Source organism: Salvia miltiorrhiza, chromosome 3 (genome assembly GCF_028751815.1).
Source record: "Salvia miltiorrhiza cultivar Shanhuang (shh) chromosome 3, IMPLAD_Smil_shh, whole genome shotgun sequence".
NCBI classification, from domain to species: domain Eukaryota; kingdom Viridiplantae; phylum Streptophyta; class Magnoliopsida; order Lamiales; family Lamiaceae; genus Salvia; species Salvia miltiorrhiza.
The window spans coordinates 5,217,328-5,240,867 of record NC_080389.1 but is presented as its reverse complement, the minus strand read 5'-3'; the positions used below and the strand labels follow the sequence as shown (position 1 = coordinate 5,240,867).

The 23,540-nt window shown below is 40.9% G+C and overlaps 1 protein-coding gene across 1 annotated transcript; it reads right to left on the bottom strand.

Moving 5' to 3' along the window:
- Positions 1-18,311: 18,311 nt before the first annotated feature.
- LOC131017164 (transcription factor MYB30-like) lies at positions 18,312-20,627 on the bottom strand. Its single transcript, XM_057945895.1, has 3 exons — positions 20,495-20,627; positions 20,228-20,357; positions 18,312-18,681 (listed from the first exon to the last, which is right to left on the bottom strand). The coding sequence occupies exons 1-3, from the start codon at positions 20,625-20,627 to the stop codon at positions 18,312-18,314; spliced, it is 633 nt and encodes a 210-aa protein (XP_057801878.1).
- Between the last annotated feature and the right edge of the window lie 2,913 nt (positions 20,628-23,540).

The window sequence follows — 23,540 nt, the reverse complement described above, 5'->3', positions numbered from 1 at the left end:
TGGTATTTATAGAATCCGGTCCAGATCCGGCCCATTGCCATCCCTAGGTCACATGTATGCTTTAATCAATTAGCTGTTATATTTCAAACTTCTGCTACAATGTATGTTATTTACCATCGCAATATATGAACGTACATTATACACTACAGTAATTTTATATAAATGGACAGATGAGAGAAGGCACTACAAGAAATTCGCTAATAGACAACATAATATAGGCATCAAGTTTAAAACACTGTGGTCTATTCACTCTTAGATGGACAGATGAGAGAAGGCACTACAGTAATATATGAACGTACATTATACACTACAGTAATATTATATAAATGGACAGATGAGAGAAGGCACTACAAGAAATTCGCTAATAGACAACATAATATAGGCATCAAGTTTAAAATACTGTGGTCTATTCACTCTTAGATGATGACTTTCCACCAAGATGTTCTTTATGACTGAGAAATAGACGATGGTTTGGCATATCGTCTATGACCATGCGTATTTTTCATTTAGCTTTCTATTATGAGGTTTTAGCATTAATGAAATATATATTCGAAAAAATAAAAAATTTAAATACAATTGCAAAAAAATATTGTAACATAAGAAATAGACAATATGCAAATAATTGTTGTCCAACAAATAGACAACAAATAATAAAGTGTTCTCTAATAACAAATAGACAACACAGAATCTAAAACTCGTTGTCTAGTACTTTATAGACAGCTGTTAAAAACCATTGTCTATACAAAATATACTCGTCGTCTATAAGCAAATAGACGACGAGGCAACTGGTTGTTGTCTATAAGTGAATAGACGATAGGCGCTAGACCTGTCATCTATGAGCACCCATACATAGACTACATCATCATTTATGATAGTCGTTTTTTTAATAGACAACAAGTTTTACATGTTTTCTATTAGCGAAATTCTTGTAGTGGGGGAGGTAACAAGAGATCAAATAGGAGAAAGATTATCTAATAGTGTTGTGACGGAATAAGATTATAGAGCAATAAAAGAACAGAAACGTAAAGAATATACAGATTTACGTGGTTCACCAAGAATGGCTACGTCCACGGGCATAGAGGAGAGCGAATTTTATTATCCGGCTAGGTTACATATTACAGATCTCAAAGACCATATATATATAGTATTGAGAGAATAGTTTGAATCGGGAGATTCAAGACATATCAACAAATCTCCACCTTGACTTGAATCTTCCTTGCAGCTGCATTATTACAATCCTAGATGAACAGACTTCTCATTTCTGCCTCAGATTTTCCCTCCTTGGGCAACTAACAACTTTTGACGTTTAGCAAGTCCAAATAATGTCGAAACTTGCTATGTGGGACCGGCTTGGTGAACATATCAGTAGCACCTACTTTCATCACCTTGATTCTATGCTCATTCCTCAGAAAATGATACCTTAGACTGTCATAAAACACAATAGCTTGATCATGATGTAGACCAAGATCACCTACAAGCCTTTCAACCAAATTGCCTATTTAGCAGCTTTTGTCAATGCCATATACTCTGCTTCAGTTGTAGACAGAGTAACTGTAGCCTGCAAAGTTACCTTCCAACTAACAAGAGAACCACGAAGAGTGAAGACATAACCAGTCATAGATCTTCTACTATCAACATCTCCAGCATAGTCAAAATCAGAATAACCAGTCACAGAACAGTGAACATCACACCTCCACAATACCAACATCAGATATACCTCTGAGATAACGGAAAATCCTCTTCACAGCTTGTCAATTCTCATTTCCAGATCGTCACATGAACTTGCTGACAATGTGCAAGATTTGGTCTAGTGCAGACCATAGCATACATCAAGAGTGTATAATCTAAGGTTAATTTAATTTCATAAAAAGTTACTACCTCCTTCCACCAAGAGTGTAGCACTTTTGGTGGACACAGTTTTTTTTTAAAGTTGGTAGATGTGTATAAAGTAAAAATAAGCGATTGTGTGGTTGAATTGAGATGGTGGGGTCATGTCCCAAAAAAAATTGTGCTACACTTTTTGTGAAACGCCCAATCGAGTAATTATGCTACACACTTGGTGGACGGAGGCAGTACTAAGCTATTACTCCCTCCGTCCGCCAAGATTATGTCAAATTGCTTGGGCACGGGATTTAATAAAATTGGTGATGATTTTGATGTAGTGGAAAAAGGATCCCACCACTTTATGAGATGTGTGGTTGAGATTGAATTTTGGATGAGTTTTTTGTAAATAAAGAGTGTTACTAAGGATAAAATATTAAAAAGGATGGTGGGACCATTGCCTTAAAAGAAAAGTGAAATAATCTTGGCGGACACCCGATATAGTAATATTGACATAATCTTGGCGGACGGAGGGTTTATTACTAAACCTATAATTTGTTCGAAATGGTTACTAATTACCTATGATTTGTATCATTTAAGGTTCAAATTCATTTTTCTAATAATTTAATTTTACATGGCAATTAAAATACCACATATTCTTATTAAACTAACTAACCACCTTCTATGATAATCTAAACAAATAGTACCACTATAAACATTAATGACTGACTTAGTGGTCCTTAAGAAATTAAGGACGACCTAACAAAACACCAGCTGACTCTTTCGACTGCATACCACTCATTTTCACCACATAAAAATCATCAGGATAACAAAATCATGCACCTTCACAAGAACATTTTCCAAAAGACCATCGGGATAAACACACGACCCATAAGCCAATTGAATCACAACTCTAGTATCTACCAACTCCACACCAGATAGGCTATTATAAACAACTAAAGGCATGATATTAACAGAAGCACCTAGATCACAAATAGCATGCTCAATCTCCTATCACCAATATAACAAGGCAAAGAAAACATACCAGGGTCCTTGCACTTGGGTGGCAGCTTCTTTTGTATCACAGCTGATACATTCTCACCAATCAAAATCTTGCGAGCATTTGAAAGATTGCAGAAGGAATTCAAAAAGAAGAATGCAATGGCGCTGCGATATCTTCAACAAGGTGTTTGAAAATCAAATTTTCCACACATTTATGGTGTAAAAAATGCCATTGATGCTTGGAAAATATTGAGACAAGAATTTCTTGGAACCGAAAAGGCAATTGGTGAAGCTCAACACTCAAACCTAAGTCTAAATAAACTGGAGAAGGAGATCAGATTTAACCTGAGTTGCAATGTCAGAGTAAACTCGCTTGAAACTTGCAGATAAGAAACTTAAAGTAAATTTGCGTGTGTATTACAATGAGCCACAGGGGGTATTTATAGGATTACATTAGGGCGAAGGGTAAGAAGGTCTTTACAAGTCATTCACGCGCTCCACACGCGGTGTACGTGAATGATTCTCTATCCTCTAACAGACTTTCCTAACTACCTTGCAGCTTTACGTTGAACACGTGGTCTTCCTAGACTTTCGACGTTGGTTGCTTCCATTCTTTTTCTGTGCTGACTCCGCTGGGACGACCTTTTGTCTGCGCTGACTTTATCGTGTCAAGCCTTTGTCCGTGTTGTCTTTAACCGGGGTGGAACTTTGTCTGCGCTGCTCTTTATATAGGATGTACTTGGGCCCTTCATATGTGTTATCCCTTTGTCTTATCTGCGCGGCTCTTTTAGTCTTTGTTCCCATCAGCGTTGCTTCTTCCTTTGACTCTTCTCCGGATGTTGTTTTAATGTCATGCTGACTCTTCTGGTCTACGCCGACTCTTGTCTGCGCCGCTATCTTGCCTTGACAATTGTATGACGCGACTTCGCTCCTCCGAGCCAGGTGCACTTAGAGTCTAGATCAGTTCCTTTCTTAGTCTGCGCAGGCATAGGTCTGCGCCGCTTGATTCGACATTCCTGCGATAGGATGGCTGATGAGATCCTTACTCCTCATCAGCTACTCTCCCCCTAGTCTACGAAAAGAGAATTTTGAATTTTCGTAGCTGCACTAGACTTCTGGCATGTTCTCATCAGCGCTGGATTTTCCTTGTCTGTGACGTTTCCTCATTTAATGCCTGACACCTTCACTGTTTCCCGTACGTATCTTTTCACAGCCATGATTCAATCTAAGCCCTTCATTCCCAACCGTCGTTTTGTGATGTAATCTGGGCCCTTCTTTTTCTGGGCCCGTGTCAGCCCTAATGATTTCCCTCTCTTCAGGCCTTTTGAATTCTCGTCTCTTATAAATACTTATCATCCTCCTCTTCCTTTCTTCTTCTCTTTCCCTTCCGCTCTCTGGTATTTCATCCTTTCTTCAATCTTCTTCCTCTTTCTTGCCGGTCGTCCCCTTCTTCTTCCTGCCCTCCCCGCCGCTAGGTCTAACCAGGTACCTGTTCTTTCCCTCATCTGTTTTTTCGTAGTGTGCTCTTTTTCCCAGCGATCTTTTATTATTTCCCCTTTTTCGCTTCATACTGTCGATCCGCTCAAAGCTTCGCATCATCCATGGCCGCCGTAGGGTCGGAACTTCCCCAATCCACTTTGCCTGCTCGGTCCCTGAAGGCGTTAAGGGATACTCTTCGTATCGATATCGGCGATCCGGACTACAAAATCCGGATTCAAAATCTGGCTGACCCCACTTTCGATATGCCTGATACTCGCCGGGGCATTAATCCCGATGTTATTCCAGTCTAGCTACATCAAGTCGATGTAGGACTGCGAATCCCTCCCTCCCCCTTTTTGATCGAATTATGTAATCTGTATGGCATTCCCTTTTTTCAACTTTCTCATTCTTCTATTCGTCGAGCCCATTTATTGCACATAGTCTGCGCCGCCAATAATTATCCTTACAGCGCCGCCTTATTCCATAAGACCCACGTTCTAAAACGGACCGGGTCCCATTATAACTTCACTTCCAAGGCTGGGGGTTATATGGCCTTTATGAACAAATTGACCTCTCTAGACAAAGATTTTCATGATAAATACTTTTTTTGTCCAAACCCGAAATGGCACTTGGCCAGATGTCATCGGCGCCGATGCCCAACTTCAGTGGCATCGCACTAAGCATCTTTCCTCCTCCAGCTTTGCACGTGTTACTGACATTGAAGACATCCTTCTAAAACGTTTGGCTGAATCTCGAGATAACAATGTTTTGAAGGTGAAAGAACTAGTGACTAAGGCTTCTGTCTTGGCCGGCGCAGGCTTATTCTCCCGCCATCCTTTGTCCCGTGCGGGTATTGATTGTGTTGTTGCTATTTAATATTAGTATTTATTCTGTTTAGCATTCGTATCCGCTTCTCTTAACTTATTTGATGTTCGCGTTGTTTCTTAAGATATGTTTATGACGTGTTTTTCATGTTGGTTAATCTGTGCCAGGTATGGATTCGTGGAAAACACCATCGCACGGTGTCATCGCCAGTTTTAACTTTACTCAAACAGGAGCTGGCCAATCGGTCCTAGCTGCGCAGACCGTTGGCAGCGCCGCTCAGGCCATCGCTGCAGGATCTTCAGGTTCCCGGCGCCCACCAATCAGTCCATTCCAACTTCGCGATGAGGATGCAGAAAATTCAGAAGAGAGCAATCCTCTGATTCAGAGGAAGCGAAAAGGTGCTCCGACTAAAAAGCAACCTCAACAAAAGAAGAAGAAGAAAGCATCAACGCCGGCGGCGCCGCCAGAGACCCTTGAATTGATCTCGGAGGGTGCCGCCTCCTCTGCTCAGATGGCTGTTTCTCCTCCCCGTCCTCTCGGCACTGGGGCGTCTTCTGGAGTGGGCATCACCCCTCGTGCCCTTGGAGATTTGACCGGCGAAGAGTGTCGGTCTCAAATGGTCGCCCAGATCGCTCCGGCTGACCTCCATGTTCGGGAGTCCTTGAGCCGCCGGCAAATGGAAGATGACCTTATGCTGACGATTGAGACGGTGAACTGTCGTTATTTGCGATGATGTTGTTTTTTTTTTAGATGGATGTTCCCTCAGTTCCTTTCCTATATTATCTGCGCAGGCCAGGGTTGAGTGTCTAGCTCTTGCTCGAAGTCTCCTCCGTGCGGATGGCGAGGTTCAGACCAAAGATAAGGAGGTCTTAGCGGTGCTGGCTCGGTGTACTCACGCCGAAGAAGAATCTCGCCTTCTGCGAGAGGAGAACGAGAGGTTAAAGGCTGAGAGATTGTCTGTCGATACAGAGCTGGCCCGAGTTCGGGAAGAGTTGGCACGGGTAAACCAGGAGAAAGGGAAAGAGCTCGCGGTAGTTACTCAAGATTGCACAGAGAAACTGGCTGCTTTCAAGAAGGAGATTGTGGCCAAGGAGAACCTAGCCTTCCAGCGTGGCACTCAGCAATATCGGCTACGCTACTTTCTTTCTTCAGAGGGTCACGCATTCCTGCGCATCATGCTACTAGAGACCATCACTGCATTCGCTCGTACCCCCCGAGTTGCTGAATGCTGCGGCTCTGGCGCTGCAATGGCTTGTCAAAGAGTCAACCCAGATCACCCTTAACTTGATCCAAGCTTCCCCTGAGCAAAGAGCCCTGTGTGAGAATGAGGCGGTGCTGAACGCCATCGACTCGAACGCTCTTGGAGGGATTTTGAGTATCAATGCTGACTCACGACCAACTCCCGAATGGTGGTTCCCTATCATAGACAAGGCTATTAGCTTGTTCGTGACGGGCCGCGGCGTTGACCTTCCTACTGAGCCTTTTATTAGGACGCCTTATCTGGATGAGATTCGTTCTCGTATCCGGTCAGTTCGGGGTAACTACCCGGGTGGTGGGGTGTTCTATGAGCCAGCTTCTGTAGTCATGGCGGTGCCGACGTCTCCGACGCATGAGTCAGCGCAGCGTGAACCCTCCGATAGGGATGGAAGCGGTGATACAGATGAAGAGATGCAGATGGAGAACCCCCGACTCCAACCCCCAATCCTTAGATCCTGAAATGTTTCTGTTTTTGATTAGAAAACTTTGTATATTCGTACCGAGATTTTTGTTAACCAAAAGCTGGTCTAACTTGTTTAACTTTTGTATGAATCTTTTGATATCTTCCCCTTTTCAGTAGCTATTCATTATTTCGTATTGTGTTTTCGCAAACGTCGTGTGTTACTCATAAGCTCTCTGTTGCTGTTGTGAAATGATATTTGTCGAATCGGATTACCCTTCCAATGATAACTAGGGCCGTAGTCTTGATTGATTCCCTGCACCCTTATGTTTGTTAGAATATTTGGACCCGTGGTTTAACCATGGGAATTTCGGCTGATTACTTGGGGAAGGTGCTCATCTGTGCAGACTTGGGACTTTGGTCTGCGCAGCCCGGGGACCCGGCTCATCGTCTTTTAGGTTTTGCGATTAGTGCCTCAGTCGCTTACTATTGATACCTTCGTAATGCAGTTGATGCCTTAAACTTTTGCAATTCACGCCTTGTATCATGCAGTTAATGCCTTAGACGTTGCAATATGCCTTAGCTTATGCAATTAATGCCCACTATGAGCTAGCTCCCATATGTCGTTTATTATCTCTTCATCATTCATTCGCAAATGCCCGTCACTATTTCGCATTTTTCCCATTGTTGTTGCAGTCAAACGTGCTGAGATTGGACTTGATAAGGATATAGTGGCATTTTTATGAATGCTTCATGTGTTGGAGCGTATTTGTACTTTCTATTTTGATAAGGGGGACTTCGACTGAGCGATTGCTTTATCATGCCAATCAGCGCCAACTTGAAGTTATCATCTGTGTCATCGTAGTTCTTTGTTTTCGCAATTTATGCCCCTATTTTGCGATCAATGCCTTTGTTGCCATGGCTAACATCTTGAATTTTATGAATAATGTCTTTAGTGAAGTTGGCAGCAGCGGCGCAGATAAGTTCTTGCCAGTAAAATGCCTACTTCGTGTAGGCTATGTCCTGAACTTGTGCAATTGATGTCTTGGACTTGTACTGTTGACGCCCTAAGCTTGTGCAATTGATGCCTTGAGCTTGTGCAATTTATGCCTTGAATTTGTGCAATTAATGCCCTCGTCGTGTAATTTATGCCTTGAATTTGTGCAATTAATGCCCTCGTCGTGCAATTTATGCCTTGAATTTGTCTGCGCCGTCCTCATGACCTGTGTTGTAAATTATGCTGAAGAAAAATATAAAAAGCAAGTTCTTCCTAAAACCATAGATCTTTATTGATGATGACCATGGCCCCAGACCTCGTTAAAACCTCTGTGGGGAAAAAGAGTATCTGGTCTACATAATGACCGCACATATATGAGATTTATACATAAAATTTCTTGAGATGGTTGATATTCCACGGCCTTGTAAGAGATCTCCCCTCCTGATCGGACAAGTGATACGCTCCGCCTCTTAAGACTTCAGTGATAATATAAGGTCCCTCCCAATTAGCTTCGAATTTCCCGGTGGCTTTTAGAGCATCCGCGCGCTTGAGTACTAGGTCGCCTTTCTGGAGTCGGCGCCGCTTGACCTTCCTGTCGTATCCCGCTTTAATAATGCTCTTGTACTTGGCTGCCTTGACCTGAGCTTCTTCTCTCTTTAAGTCTATGAGGTCCAGCTCGAGTCTGCGCAGTTCTTCATTCTGCACTGGATCATATGTACGAATTCAATGTGACTCTAGCCTTACCTCTGCTGGTATGACCGCATTTGAGCCATAAACCAAGGTGAACGGGGCTTCTCCTGTAGCTATTTTTGGGCTGGTGCGCAGTGCCCACAGAACCGTGTCCAATTCCTCTGCCCATCGTCCCCTGCTTCTTTCCAATCTTTTATTGATGCCTTTGCAGATAGTGCGATTAGCCAGCTCTACTTGACCATTGGCTTGGGGATGAGCCACTGAGACGAATCTTTGCTCGATGTCCATTCTTGAACAAAAATCTTCAATTTTTTGGCTAGTGAACTGGGCTCCGTTGTCTGATATTAGAACTCTGGGCACCCCATATCTACAACAGATGTTTTTCCAGATGAACTTTTCAATGGTGGCCTCATCTACCCTTGTTACAGCCTCTGCTTCCACCCATTTCGAAAAATAGTCTACTGCCACTATCAAGAAACACTTTCCTCCTGGTGCCATTGGCAGTTTGCCCACGATGTCAATTCCCCATTTATCAAAGGGATGTGCTGAGTACATTATCCCCATTTCCTCCCCTAGGATGTTGATTCTTGGTGCGTGTCTCTGGCAAGATCCACATTTCTTTACATATGCCTTAGTGTCTCTGTCGATGCCGGGCCAATAAAACCCTGCTCTGATGATTTTTCTGGTCAAGTCCTTGTATCCTGCGTGGTTCCCACAACAACCCTGATGAATTTCTTTTAGAGCAAACTCTGCCTCTCCGGTGATAAACATTTAAGGAACGGATGTGTGAAAGATCTTTTATAAAGCTGGTTGTTGATCAAGCAAAAATTCTCATATTTGGCGTACTTTGAGGTGTCTCCCTCCATTCTTTCCCCTATTCGTAAAAAATGAATAATTGGCGCTCGTCAATCGTTCCCAACTTCGACTGCGCTGACTTGGACCTCTGAACTTCTCTTTGGCTCAAACAGGAGTGTGATTTCATCGTTCCATGATTGCTCGACGGCACTGGCCATCCTTGCCAGGAGATCAGCTTTTCGATTTTCTTCTCGGGGCACTTGTACTATTTCCAATTCTTCAAATTTTTCCTTGATTTGCTGCATTTGATCATAATAAGCTTTCATTCTGTCATCGCGGACCTCGCATTCACCCCTCAACTGCTGGGCTACTAGTTGTAAATCGATCTTGATTATAGCTGTGTTTGCTCTAAGCTCCTTCAAGATGTGGGCGGCCCTTATGACTGCCTTATATTCTGTCTCATTATTCGACAGCTTGTCCTCGAACTTGATCGCAAACTGGTAAGTTCCATCCTCTGGTGATTCAATATATATTCCGGCTCCACACCCCTCCTTGGTGACGGAGCCGTCGACCTGCGCCGTCCATGGTCCCCGCAACGGCCACCTTGTGGTTTCTTGAATGAAATTAGCCAAGGCCTGCGCTTTGATGGTTGTACGAGGCTCGGACATCACATCATACTCCCCCAATTCAATGGCCCACTTTACCATTCTTCCTGCAAGGTCTGGCCTCCCCAAGATTTGTTGAAAGGGCAGCGCTGTTCTAATGATAACTTTATGTGATAAAAAGTAAGGGCGCAATTTTCTTGCGGTGATCCTGATAGCATAAGCTGTTTTTTCCGTTGCGGTGTATCTGATCTCTGCTCTCTAGATGATTTTGCTCACGAAGTAAACTGGCTTCTGGATACCCTTTTCCTCTCGAACTAGCACAGCGCTCAGCGATTCTACCCCCACCGAAGTGTATAGATATAATGGTTCCCCTGGTACCGGCTTGGTCAGGATGGGTAGTTCTTTGAGATAGCCCTTGAGGTCCTCGAAGGCTTGCTGGCACTCATTACTCCACTCGAACCGACTTTCTTTTCTTAAAATTTTAAAAAAAGGTAGACTTCTTTCTGCCGACCATGATATGAACCGGCTTAGTGCGGTTATCCTTCCGTTCAATGTTTGTATTTTTTTGATGTTCCGCGGTGCTGTCATGTCCAGAATAGCTCGAACTTTGTCTGCATTTACCTCTATCCCCTCAGGTGTAACCTTGTATCCCAGAAATTTTCCCGACTACACTCCGAAAGTGCATTTGACTGGATTGAGCATGAGCTTGTGTCTTCGCACGACCGAGAAGATTTCCTCCAAGTCATCCGCATGTGTTCGTGCTTCAACGCTGCGCACTAACATGTCGTGTACGTAGACCGACACATTCTCTTTTAATTGGTCCTTGAAAATTCTGTCCATCATCCTCTGGTACGTGGCCCCCGTGTTTTTTAGTCCAAACGGCATACTCACATATGCAAAGATCCCTGCGCAGACTGCGAATGCCATTTTGATAACATCGCTCTTATACATCTTGACTTGATGGTACCCTTGGTAAGCGTCCATCATCGACAAAAGTTCGCACCCTGACGTAGCATCCACTAGTTGATCGATCCGTGGTAATGGGTAACAATCCTTCGGATAGGCCGCATTGAGGTCCCGATAGTCCACGCACATCCTCCAGGTCTTAGCTTTCTTTTCTACCATAACAACATTGGACACCCATTCCAGATACTGAACTTCCACAATATGTCCCGCCTCTAGCAATGCTTGTACCTGTTCTCGGATAGCGGCGTCTTTTTCAGCGCCGAAGTGCCTCGTCTTTTGTTTCACTGGCTTAATTGTGGGGTCTACATTCAATCGATGCTCGGCTAGTTCTCTGTCAATTCCCTTCAGGTCCGCTGTGCTGAATGCGAATACATCAGCGTTTCTGCGCAAGCAGGCTATTACCTTTCTTTGCAGCTCTGGTTCCATATGTGCCCCGATTTTGGTAGTGAATCCTTCTTTATCCGTGAAAAGCTCAATAACCATGCACGTATCGGTGGTGGTGACGAGGGGGATCTTATCATTTCCACCCTGCAGCTCTGCGATCTCTTTCCGCTCGGGCTCTGAAGCCGTAACCATTCCCGTTTTTCCCTTCTTGCTTGTCTCTGTTTGGAGTATTGACCTTTCCCTTTATTGTCCCGAGTATTGAGTTAACACTTGTACGTGACATTTCTTCGATATGGCTTGATCTCCCCAAACCTCTCCAATTTTTCCTTCTTCCAAGGGGAACTTCATCTTCAGGTAGAGAGTAGAAATTATTGCTTTGAAAGAGTTCAGCGCCGGCCTCCCAAAGATCATGTTGTAAGAGGGCTTTGGTGCATCGATGACTAAGAATTTGACCATTCGAGTCTTTTTTCCCCCTGATTGCCCTATAGTCATTGGAAAATCAATTGTTCCCACCGGTAGGACTGATTCCCCTGAAAATCCATAGAGAGGAGCCACCGCGGGCTCTAACTTAGCCTCTAGACCCATTGCCCGCCAACATTCCAGGTATAAGATGTTGACAGCACTGCCTGAATCGACAAAGATACGATGTACCAGCACATTAGCCACGTTGGCGGAAAATACCAAGGCGTCGTCATGAGGATAGAATAGAGGCCTAGCATCCTTTGGTCCAAAAGATATTATCGGTTCATCGGGCGTGATGTTGACTGTCATGACAGATTGGTCGTAGTATCCTGATCTGACTGTGCGAGCTAATTGCTTTTTGGCCCGGTTAGATGTTGATATATTGTTTTCTCCTGTGATCATATGCACTTCTCTGTCATACTGGACATGATTTGCGGGGTTATGTCTGTCCTGACTGTCTCGCCTATGATCTCTTCTTTCCCTTCTTTCCTCACGTCTGTCCCTCCTATCTCTGTCGTCGCGACCACGGCGGTCGTCGTCACGTCTGCGCCGTTCATCGTCTCTGTCTCGCCTATGTTCATCATAGCGACGCTCTCTGTATGTGCCTCGTGGCCTTTCTATGTACTGGTCCAGGAACCCTTTCCTTGCTAAAATTTCTAGCTGATGTTTCAAGTGTCCGCATTCGCGGGTGAGATGGCCATAGCGGTTGTGATATTCACATAATAAGTTATTCCTGCCTGGGGTTGGCGCTCCTGGTTGGTAGTCTTTTGGGGCTCTGAAATAGTTTTCTCCCTTGATTTGGTGAAAATTTTCATCTATGTGACGATTCCATTGAGTCGGGTTTTGCAGATCATCTCGGTAACCACTGCGCTCGTCTCTCCTCTCTGCCTGCGCCGTGGTCAAAGAACCAGTTCCGGCCTCAACGGCCATTGTTGGAATTCTGGGAGGTAATCCTCGGTAGGGGTTCCTCGTGATGTATTTTTCCCCAGTGTCTGCGCTGTCTTGCTTTTTAGGTTTGTGCTTATCGGCCTCTGCCTTTCTTGCCATTTTCGCATCTTCCAACTGAAGATACCCTGGTATTATTGTCATGATGTCCTCGAAACTGGTGGGCGGTTTGATCTAAAGTGCCTCGAAGAGTGGGCCTTGCTTTAACCCTCTAGCGAAGGCGTACCACTTGATTTGAGATTCTGCTTCTGGTATGTCTAACGCGATTGTGTTGAACCGTGCCACATATTCACGAAACGTTTCCTGGGATTCCTGTCTGATCTCCATCAAAGAAATGGGCGTTTTCCCTACCCTCTTTGCGCTAGCGAATTGTCTCATGAACATGAGGTGAAAATCACCGTAGGATTGTATAGAGTTGCTTCTTAGGTTATGGAACCATCGCTGAGCCATACCTGACAGAGTTGTGGCGAAGATCCTACATTTGATTCCCTCCCCGTACTGGTGCAGCGCGGCTAATCCCTCGAAGCGAGCCATATGTACCTCTGGGTCGGTGGTACCATCATAGTCCAGGGAGATGGGGCGATAATTTGCCGGTAGCGGCTCCAACAATATTTCCTCTGAAAATGGACTCATGTGGGCAGATATCACTATGGGAGCATCAGAGTTGTGCCCTTCTTTATCTCTTGTGACCATGGTCTCAGTTGGTCTGCGCCGGCTTCTTTTGAGTAGCTCCCTCCGGGGTTCTTCAGATCTCGGCTCGCACCGGTCAGGGGATTTGTTCACCTCCGTGTTATGATCATGCTCTCTAAGTTCTGTCTCCAAACTCTTCAACTGGTCTCGGAGGAAAGATACTTTTTCCTTCAGCTTGTCATTGTCTTTGTGCATTCCCCGGCTGCGCTGCGGGGTAGTCCCGCTGGTTGAATCAGTCACATCTTCGATCTGAACACTATTCGTAATGAACTTTCGCTTATTCCTTCCCCCTTCCTCTCCCCTGTTCACTCCCGTCTGCGCTGCCATCGCTGTCTCTCCTCCCCCAGCCTGCGCAGGCGCAGTTGCTGCTTTTTGGGCAGTTATGATTCCCTCTGGTGTGGCAGCTGGCTGAGTAATGCCCATTAAAGAGCGCATAGGTGCGTAGTTGAGCATGGCTAGCACTTGTTCAGTAATAGGGACATTGGCTGGTCCTGATGCCGGAACAATAGTGGCAGTGGCGGGCATGACTGTTCCCATATTAGACTGTACGGACCCTGGAACCATGTTGTTGATCGTAGCGAAACCTGGTGGAGTTAGCCCAGTCAAATCAATTCCCTTAGTTGATATGTCGTCAGTAGGCTTGGTGCTTGTGTTCCCTCCGGCAGCTTCGAAATCCTTGCTTAGATCCTTGCAGTGCTCATGAGTTGCCATTGCAAAGTACCTGTTCACTGAGTTGCAATAAGAATGAGCTAAGAATGGAATAAATATGTTGGCGCAGACGGGCTGCGCTGATATCGCTTTACATGTAATTCCCTTTTTATGATAGATGGGCCCATAAGCGTTCCAATAATAGAGATAAGCCCCAAAAAAAGAAAACCCACGAACTCCGGCCCATAGAATGATTCTTGATCAAATGTACGGAAATCCTTAGATAGAAAGAAATTCATAGAAGTCCTCTTTGAAGATCATAGATATTTCCCCTTTTCTGGGAAATAAACCCAGGCAAAGGTAGGCGAAAATTCCGTCGCTCATGTTTAAATAAAGGATGTTCCCATAATAAAGAACTCCGGGGAAATATGCTCTCCGAAAAAACACAAAGGTTAGCCGAAAATAACAGGAAAATATCAAGCACAAGGAGAGCAAATTACCTCAACCAGCTCGTGACGGGCATACGTTAAAATTAAACAAGCAAAGATTAACGAACGACGTAAGCATAAAAGGTTTTAAGAACTCAGAAAATGGCAAAATTTCCCAGAAATATTTCGAAACTTTTCATTCCCCTGTTCTGTTTCCCTTGTTCATGCAAGGTGGCAGAGGCCACTCAGATCCCAAAAACCACACAGATCGCAAACACGCACAAACAGACGCATATTATATTAATCAAAAATGTGAACCGAATCGTGTTAAACATTCAAACACAAATCATGTAATTGATCTGTTCCCTTTTTACGCAATAGGCAGATATGGTCAGTTATGAATCACAAACGCAGATCTGGCAATTAGAACCCCATTTCCCCTCTAGATTTAGACTTGAACGATCAGATTTACCCAAAGCATGCATGAGAACACTCGGATACACTCCCCAAAAACTCACGCCTTAGCCCACTTTCCCACAGACGGCGCCAGTTGGTGAAGCTCAACACTAAAACCTAAGTCTAAATAAACCGGAGAAGGAGATCAGATCTAGCCTGAGTTGCAATGTCAGAGTAAACTCGCTTGAAACTTGCAGATAAGAAACTTAAAGTAAATTTGCGTGTGTATTACAATGAGCCACAGGGGGTATTTATAGGATTACATTAGGGCGAAGGGTAAGAAGGTCTTTACAAGTCATTCACGCGCTCCACACGCGGTGTACGTGAATGATTCTCTATCATCTAACAGACTTTCCTAACTACCTTGCAGCTTTACGTTGAACACGTGGTCTTCCTAGACTTTCGACGTTGGTTGCTTCCATTCTTTTTCTGTGCTGACTCCGCTGGGACGACCTTTTGTCTGCGCTGACTTTATCGTGTCAAGCCTTTGTCCGTGTTGTCTTTAATCGGGGTGGAACTTTGTCTGCGCTGCTCTTTATATAGGATGTACTTGGGCCCTTCATATGTGTTATCCCTTTGTCTTATCTGCGCGGCTCTTTTAGTCTTTGTTCCTATCAGCGCTTCTTCTTCCTTTGACTCTTCTCCGGATGTTGTTTTAATGTCATGCTGACTCTTCTGGTCTGCGCCGACTCTTGTCTGCGCCGCTATCTTGCCTTGACAATTGTATGACGCGACTTCGCTCCTCCGAGCCAGGTGCACCTAGAGTCTAGATCAGTTCCTTTCTTAGTCTGCGCAGGCTTAGGTCTGCGCCGCTTGATTCGACATTCCTGGGATAGGATGGCTGATGAGATCCTTACTCCTCATCAGCAATCTCCTTAAAGCTTCAATCTTTATGTAGAGAGATTTTGACAATCTCAAAATGGAAGATCGGGAGTCAATTCATGATTTTTCTTCACGAGTCGCGGAGATCGTAAATCAAATCAAAAGTTGTAGTGACACAATTGAAGATAGAGGTGTCGTGGAAAAGGTGTTGCGATTTCTTCCTCCAAAGTTCGATCATACAGTTGCTGCAATCGAGGAGTCCAAAGATCTGTAAAAGATGACCGTGTATGAATTGACGGGTTCGCTTCTTGCACATGAGCAAAGAATCAATCGATCGGACAAACCGTTAGTGGATCAAACTTTTCAATCACAACTGAAGAAAAGCAGTTGGAAAGGCAAGCCATCACAAAATTCTGGTAACAATTCTAATTGTCTTATTTGCAAGAAGTTAAACCATGAATCCAAAGATTGCTACTTCAGATGCAAAATCTCAAATCATTCACAAAGGGATTGTTGGTTTCAAAAGAAAAATGAAGAAAAAGAAGACGAGTCAAACTCTCTAAAGAGTCCTAAGAAGAATTTGTGTTCTACTCCTCTATTGATGAAAGTGTTTCTAACATTTATGAATGCTGTGAGTTTTGTTTGTTTACAAATGAACTAGAATACCTTGAAGAATCATCAAAGGACGAGCATTGGAAGAAGGCTATGCACGAAGAGATGTCCAACATTGAGAAAAATAAAACTTGGGAGCTCGTTGATTTTATTGAAGAAAAGAAGACTATTGGGCTAAAATAGGTCTTCAAAATCAAGTTCAATGAAGAAGACGAAATTAAAAAACACAATGTTCGACTTGTAGCAAAAGAAAATGCTCAAGATTCGGCTGATGTTCTACCGAAAGAAGCTACCTCCGACTAATTCTAGAAATTCAAAAAAACAAGTCAATACTACAAATTAAGAAGGGGTGTTAAATAATATACTTTGTCTGTTGACCTTTTGAATACTAGTTCATATTTAGTGTTGGTTAGGTTAAGAGTCACATTCATAAGTGTAATATCTCAAGTCTCTAGAATAATCCATTGCATACTATAAATAGTGTTGCTTCTCATTTGTAAAATGGAGAAAAAAAAAAACAAATCAAGTAAAACTTAAGTAAAATATATGAGTGTGCCGTAGCAATTCAAGTAAAACCCCATTTCTCCCTAAATTTTTCCTATCATAGCTTCCGGAAAACCATTGACAGAGAGTGAATGGGAAGAAGGTCTTAAATCCATTTATTTCGGCTCATTGGTGCTGTTATTTGAGTCCAGTTATAAAAAATTGGATGCAGAATCCAAGCCATGCTTCTTGCATCTGGCCTTCTTTAAGGAATATATAGTTAGCAAATAGTTAGCAAAAAGGAGACCATTGACAGACTTTTTCAAAATCGTGTAATAATTGCGAAAATCGTGTAATAGTGTATTTTACACTGTTACACACTGATTGCAAAAAAATGTGTAACAGTGTAAAATACACTATTACACACTTTTTCGCTTCTAAAAATGTGTAATAGTTTATACTGTTGCACACTATAAGGGTATTTTAGTAAAAAATGCTAGTATTTCCATATTTTTATTTGTATAGCTAGAATTTCATATGACTAAAAGGTTTTGGCTATACTAGGGTGTTGCCTCATCTTGAAAACCTAATATTAAGAGGGTTCTGTTTCAGAAGCATGCCTTGTATGGACAACCTTGGTATTCTACGAAGTATTCGTACACTCAAACTAGAAGGGCTCCGATCCTTCCCATGTTACCATGTGCCTCTAATTTCCCTCGATTACTTGAATCGTTGACGTTGGTTAATAGCTGTCTTGATGAAGACCCCCATGCCAATACTAGCCGCGACGTTACCTGTCCTTAGGCACCTCAAATTGCAAAACTCATACATTGGTGAAGAAATGGGTGATCTCGAAATACATGAATCACCTTGAGGTCTTGTGCATGCAAGACCTGCGGAATGTGAGAGAATTTGAAGTTGGAGAAGGTAGACTGTCAAATCTCAAGTATTTAGAGATCAGGAATTGTCCATACCTTCCGGAAGAGATTGGGGAGATGAGAAAGTTGGAGGAGTTAAAGATGGTGAAAACCAAAACCATTGCAACAAAGATCAGAAACTCAGACTTAATCTCCGAAATTAGGCAGCGATCTTCTGATTTTCGGTTGCATTTGAATGGTGATAATTAAGAATTACCTGTTATATACGGAATTCGGCATTGATCACTGTCATTATAACTTGTACTTATGTTTTAGACTTTAATTTTTTCTTACTGTATAAGAGCTTATATACTCATCACCAAGAAAAATCAGCAAACGTTCAATTCTTGTGTTATTGATAGTGTTGGTATTATTTATACACTTTTAAATTAGGCACATATACATTTCATTTTTTCCCTTTAACGATGAGAAGGGAAAACCACGGTTGTTCTGTTTCATTTCATCAACATGCATACACCATATATTCACATGAAATTAAAAATGTCATCCATAACGAGATTATATATATAACAAGATCATGGACGTTAGATCGATCTTTCACAATTATATAAAAGAATGTTATTCGTTACAACTAATTTAATTTGTTATTGCTACAACATGTATGAGTCAGGTATGGAAGAGAGGAGAAAAAACCCTAAAATCATAATCATAGTCGGAATCTGTTTCAACCATGAATGGCTGGGTCCAGAAAGTATCATGAAATCCATCAGAATTTTGAGTGGTGATGGCTGATACGTTGGAGCAATTTTGTTGCGTGGATGAATCATTGGATTCCAAAATGAATAATTGAAGAGGTGAGATGTGGCTTAATTTTGGAGCAACAGAGGAAGTAACTACACTACTGCAGCTTGAAAGCTCTTGGTCTGATGATTTACTAGGTTTGCTTTGATCACGATAATTCTTGTGATGTGCATGCCAGTAGTTCTTTATTTCGTGGTCTGTTCTTCCAGGTAATTCTGCTGCTATGGCAGACCACCTATTTAATGTTAGACATCAACCCATTAAGATCTTCTTTTGCAAAATATGTTTAATTAAAAGAAAAGAAAACAAGAATAAAAGCAAAATAATACTCCCTTCATTCACGAAAGGACTTTCTAAGAGGGAGTGACACGAGTTTTAAGGAAAAAAGTTATTGAGTGTATTGAGATTGAAGAAAAAGTTTTTGAGTGTATTGGAAGTTGTGAAAAATGAAAAATAAGTAATTATAAGTGGTGGAGTATAATCCAAAAATAAAAAATGAAAGTTTTTTTGTGGACGTCCAAAAAGGAAAGATAGGAAGTTATTTCGTGGACGGAGGGAGTAAGTCATTTCAAGCTAAATTAAGTACGTAAATTTTATAATTTTCTTTTATAGCGTGTATTTTGTCTTGCGATTTGAAAGTGGATAAAAACTGTATCATTAACCCTTAAACTAAAATCATAAGTTTTTTTAGGATAAGGGTGCGTTCTCTTTGGTTGTAAATTTATCATGGGAAAAGGAAATGATAAACAAAATTCCACCCTTTAAATCCTTCATTTCTTTTCCTACATATCCTACTTGACTCTTACTCATTCCTCATTTACACTACAAATGAGGGATAATATTATCACATAAAAAATGATGTGATAATATTATCCCTCATTTATAGTGTAAATGAGGAATGAGTAAGGGTCAAGTAGGATATGTGAGAAAAGAAAAGAAGGATTTAAAGGGTGAAATTTTATTTATCTTTCATTTTTTCATGATAAATTTACAACCAAAGAGAACGCATCGTAAAAGTCATAAGTTGGAATCCTACTCATATCTTGCAGTGGAACGTTCAATCTAACCAAGTGGTCTCCTGTGAACCGGTTTCATGGTGAAACCGAATTCACAATGACACTACTTCAACATAAAAATGACACTATAAAGCCGGTTTCACCATAAAACTGGTTTCACATGAGTTTTTTGTGCAATCTAAATCATAGTAACATGTCTTTAAAAATTGTGGTCCAATATAGATGGCATGGATTTTTAAGAAAAAGTGTGTTAGTTGGTTTGAGTGGAGATTGAATTTTCACACTTTTTTATAAAATAGTGAGATGAAAAGTTCGTGGGGTCATTTTCATATAATTAAGGAAATACCAAAAATTTTATATATATATATATATTATAGTACTCCATCCATCTCAACAAAGTGGTGCATATTCCTTTTTGAGAAATAATAAGGGATGATTAGAAAACTAATTACATTAATTAAACTTAGCTCTGATTTGGGTTAATTTTCGTTTATTGGGTAATTGCCCATAAAAAAAAGTATAATAAATTTAAATTTTGGCTTTAAATTTAAAAAATATATGTAAAATCATTAATTATTACATACATAATTAATGACAAAATTAAAACACTTAAACCCCTAAACATTAACTCCTTAAATTTCGCGTCAAAAAGAAATGCACCACTTAAATTGAAACGGAGAGAATAATATATAAGACCACAATTTTCAGGAACGAGTATGTAGCTATAGACACTACATACATAATGCATGATTGGAAAGTTCATACTTGTTTCCATGTTGATGATGAAGTTTTTCGATAAGATCTTTTTCTTCTTGGGTGAAACCACCTCGTTTTAGGCCAGGTTTCAAGTGGTTCATCCATCGCAATCTGCAACTCTTTCCACATCTATTTAGACCTACGAAAACACCAATCATTTTTCGTTAATTTACCATCGAATCCACTGCATAGATACAGCTCAGAGATCTATCAATATTCAATACATTCATTAAATCCAAATAAAAACTCAAAAAAATCAAAATGTAATTGTAAAACCTGCAGAGTTGGGAAGCAATCTCCAGTTCGAATGGCCGAAACGCTCAACATAAGCTCTCAACTTATGGTCTTCTTCTTCTGTCCACGCACCTTTTCTCGTTCCATTTTTGTCAACGTAAGTACGTTTCACCATTTCACGTGCGTTGTATCAAATCCTATGTGTTTTATATCGTCACTTTCATCTATAAATACTTCTTAATATAAGCAGAAAACAAGAGTTGTTGTGTTCATGGGGTCGAGGTCGGGGTCGGGCCAGATGTAATATTTTTTTTTTGACTTCCAGGAATAAGTTCGAATTAACTAATAATTCAAACACTTTTTTTTCATTAATAAGCAACATGATTGATTATTTTAATCCAATCACACTCTTACGATGAGAGATATCAATCAAGTAAAATTAGCTCAAAATGATATAAATATCACGAAAATTTGTGATACACAAAATTTTCTGTACACTCGGGTGTACGGTACACCCGAAGTATTAGTGTCATTTCGATATAGTGAAGTGTCATTTAGTGTTAGTTTAATATAGTGTTTGTGTCATTTCGGAATATTGTTATTTATATAACATGATAGTGTCATTTGTAAAACAAAATAGTTGTTAGTGTCATTTCAAGATAGTGTTAGTGCCATTTGGTATTAGTGTTAGCTAGTGTCATTTACATCTGATTGTACGGTACACCCGGGTGTACAGGAGACCACCTTTTATTGATATCCCAAAATTTCCATCACTTAATAAACAATCGATTAACCTATAGCTATGTTATTTTTATCTATTTAATTTAAGTTAATCTTCATAAGTAAACACCCTATAGGGATCACTCTAGCTGGCCCAGATGCATAATTAAATATTATGACTAATAAATCATAATTAAAAATTAATAAACTTCGATTGGGGATTAATTGCCTCTGAATTTGGAACGTGAGCAGCGGAAACAGACAAATTTTCGGCATATATTAATTAGAAACAATAGGGCCATTCGGCCCTATTCAACATACAACATCAAATTTTGTCCACCATTTGAAAAAACATAAATTTTAGCCATTTTTTGTATGTCATGACTATTCTACCCTTCTCTCTCTTTCCTCTCTCTTTCTCATCTCCCTCTCTCTCTCTCCAGCGGCTGCGCTATCTCCTCTCTCCTTCTCATCTCCCTCTCTCTTTCTCCAACGGCTACGCGGCAGCGGCGCCGAGCAGAAGTCACCGGAGCAGATCTGATCGCAGCGGCGGTGCCAAGCAGATCTGATCGCAGCTGATCTGATCGCAGCGGCAGAGCTGATCTGATCGCAGCGGCGCCGAGCAGAAGTCAGCGGCAGAATTCGTCGGAGTAGAGGATGAGGCGGCGGCGGTGGAGGAGATCCGATCCTCTGAAACGCGTGGAGGAGGGATTGGTCAGGTGGCGGATGATGAGGCGGCGGCGGCGGCAGATCAGATCTGATCTGATCTGATCTGTGCTGATCTGATCTGTGCTGCACGTATGGCACTTATGGCACTATTAGTGCCATAAGTGCCATAAGTGCACACTTCCCCCTAGGGTTTAGATGTTCCATTTAGGGTTTAAATGATGTTGTTTCTGTATTTGTGCTGCACGTATGGCACTTATGGCACTATTAGTGCCATAAGTGCCCAAATGACCATTTTACTTAGTTTTATTTTGAATTTTCGTTGGCACTTATGGCACTATTAGTGCCATAAGTGCCAAAATGACTATTTTACTTGGTTTTATTTTGGATTTCCGATGGCACTTATGGCACTAATAGTGCCATAAGTGCCTAACCCGACCCGGCACGCGACCCGCGTGCCTGATCCTACCCAGTCCGCCTCATTAAGGGCAAAAACGTCCAAATCAATAAAAATGGCCAAAATTTGTGTTTTTTCAATGTGTGGCCATAAATTGTGTTTTATGCTTCATTTTGGCTACTTCAAAATTTTACTCTATTAATTATTTATTTTATCTTATATTCGAAATGCACAAAGTATTCACTTCAGTTAAATGAATCTTTCAATGGACATCCCACATATGGTTTGATAAAATTGTTTAGGGTATATCTATTTGGACCAAATTGATCTGGATCAACGAAGACAAAATAGTTCATTATATTAAAAATGGAAATGTGTTTTATTTTAAATACACCTATTAAATATAAGTTAAATTAAGTTCAAAATTTGAATGATATATATTGCAATTTTATTTAAATAATTTAACATATTTCTATAAATAGAATGAAAAATATATATTTTAATTAAATAAAATTACCATTTTTGAAAATTAAAAATATCCACTTAATGATGATTTTTTAAAGCAAATTTAATGATGAATTATTATTCAATTAATCAATATATAGATATAAATAAAACCAGTCAAAATTTTCATTAAGAATGTCTTTAATAATTTAAGTTATGGAATGAAAAACGTAAAAGAATAAGAATGTCTTTTTATATTGAAGATTGAATATTTATTGCATTTCTTCTGGATCAAATTAATTCAAATACCATTACAATTGTTTAATGCGTATGTATTGCATACGTATAAAATTGTTTGGTGCGTACATATTGCATGTGTATCAGTGTGCGCAGAAGAATCGTTTGCTATTGAATTTTATTTCTACTTAAAATTCAATATTTCCGTTCACACGTTCAGCCATAAATAACTGTGCATTTTGCTCCCTAGCTCTCAAACAAAACTGTGCATCTTGCTAATAAACTAAATAAATAAAAATAGTTCCTAGATCTGTCGTAAATAAAGATTGATTACTTTCCTTACTATTCCTACTTGTTGTGATAGAATAGGATTATAGAGCAATAATTAAACATAAGTACAAAAAAAACACAAATTTACGTAGTTAATCAAATTGGCTATATTCACAGATATAGAGGACAACAAATTTTATTGTGCAACTAGATTACAGATTACAGATCTCAAGGACATATCAACACTACCTATGATACAAACACGTTTGGTGATAATGGATTATGTAAAGCTGGAAATATATATATATATATATATATATATATATATATATATATATATATATATATATATAT

Excerpts from the sequence above, each read along its gene's own strand:
- LOC131017164 (XM_057945895.1), bottom strand. The coding sequence starts at position 20,627 with ATGGTGAAACGTACTTACGTTGACAAAAATGGAACGAGAAAAGGTGCG. Across the intron at positions 20,358-20,494 it reads ATTGCTTCCCAACTCTGCAG|GTCTAAATAGATGTGGAAAG; the intron begins GTTTTACAATTA and ends GTGTTTTCGTAG. Across the intron at positions 18,682-20,227 it reads CATCATCAACATGGAAACAA|GTGGTCTGCCATAGCAGCAG; the intron begins GTATGAACTTTC and ends AACATTAAATAG.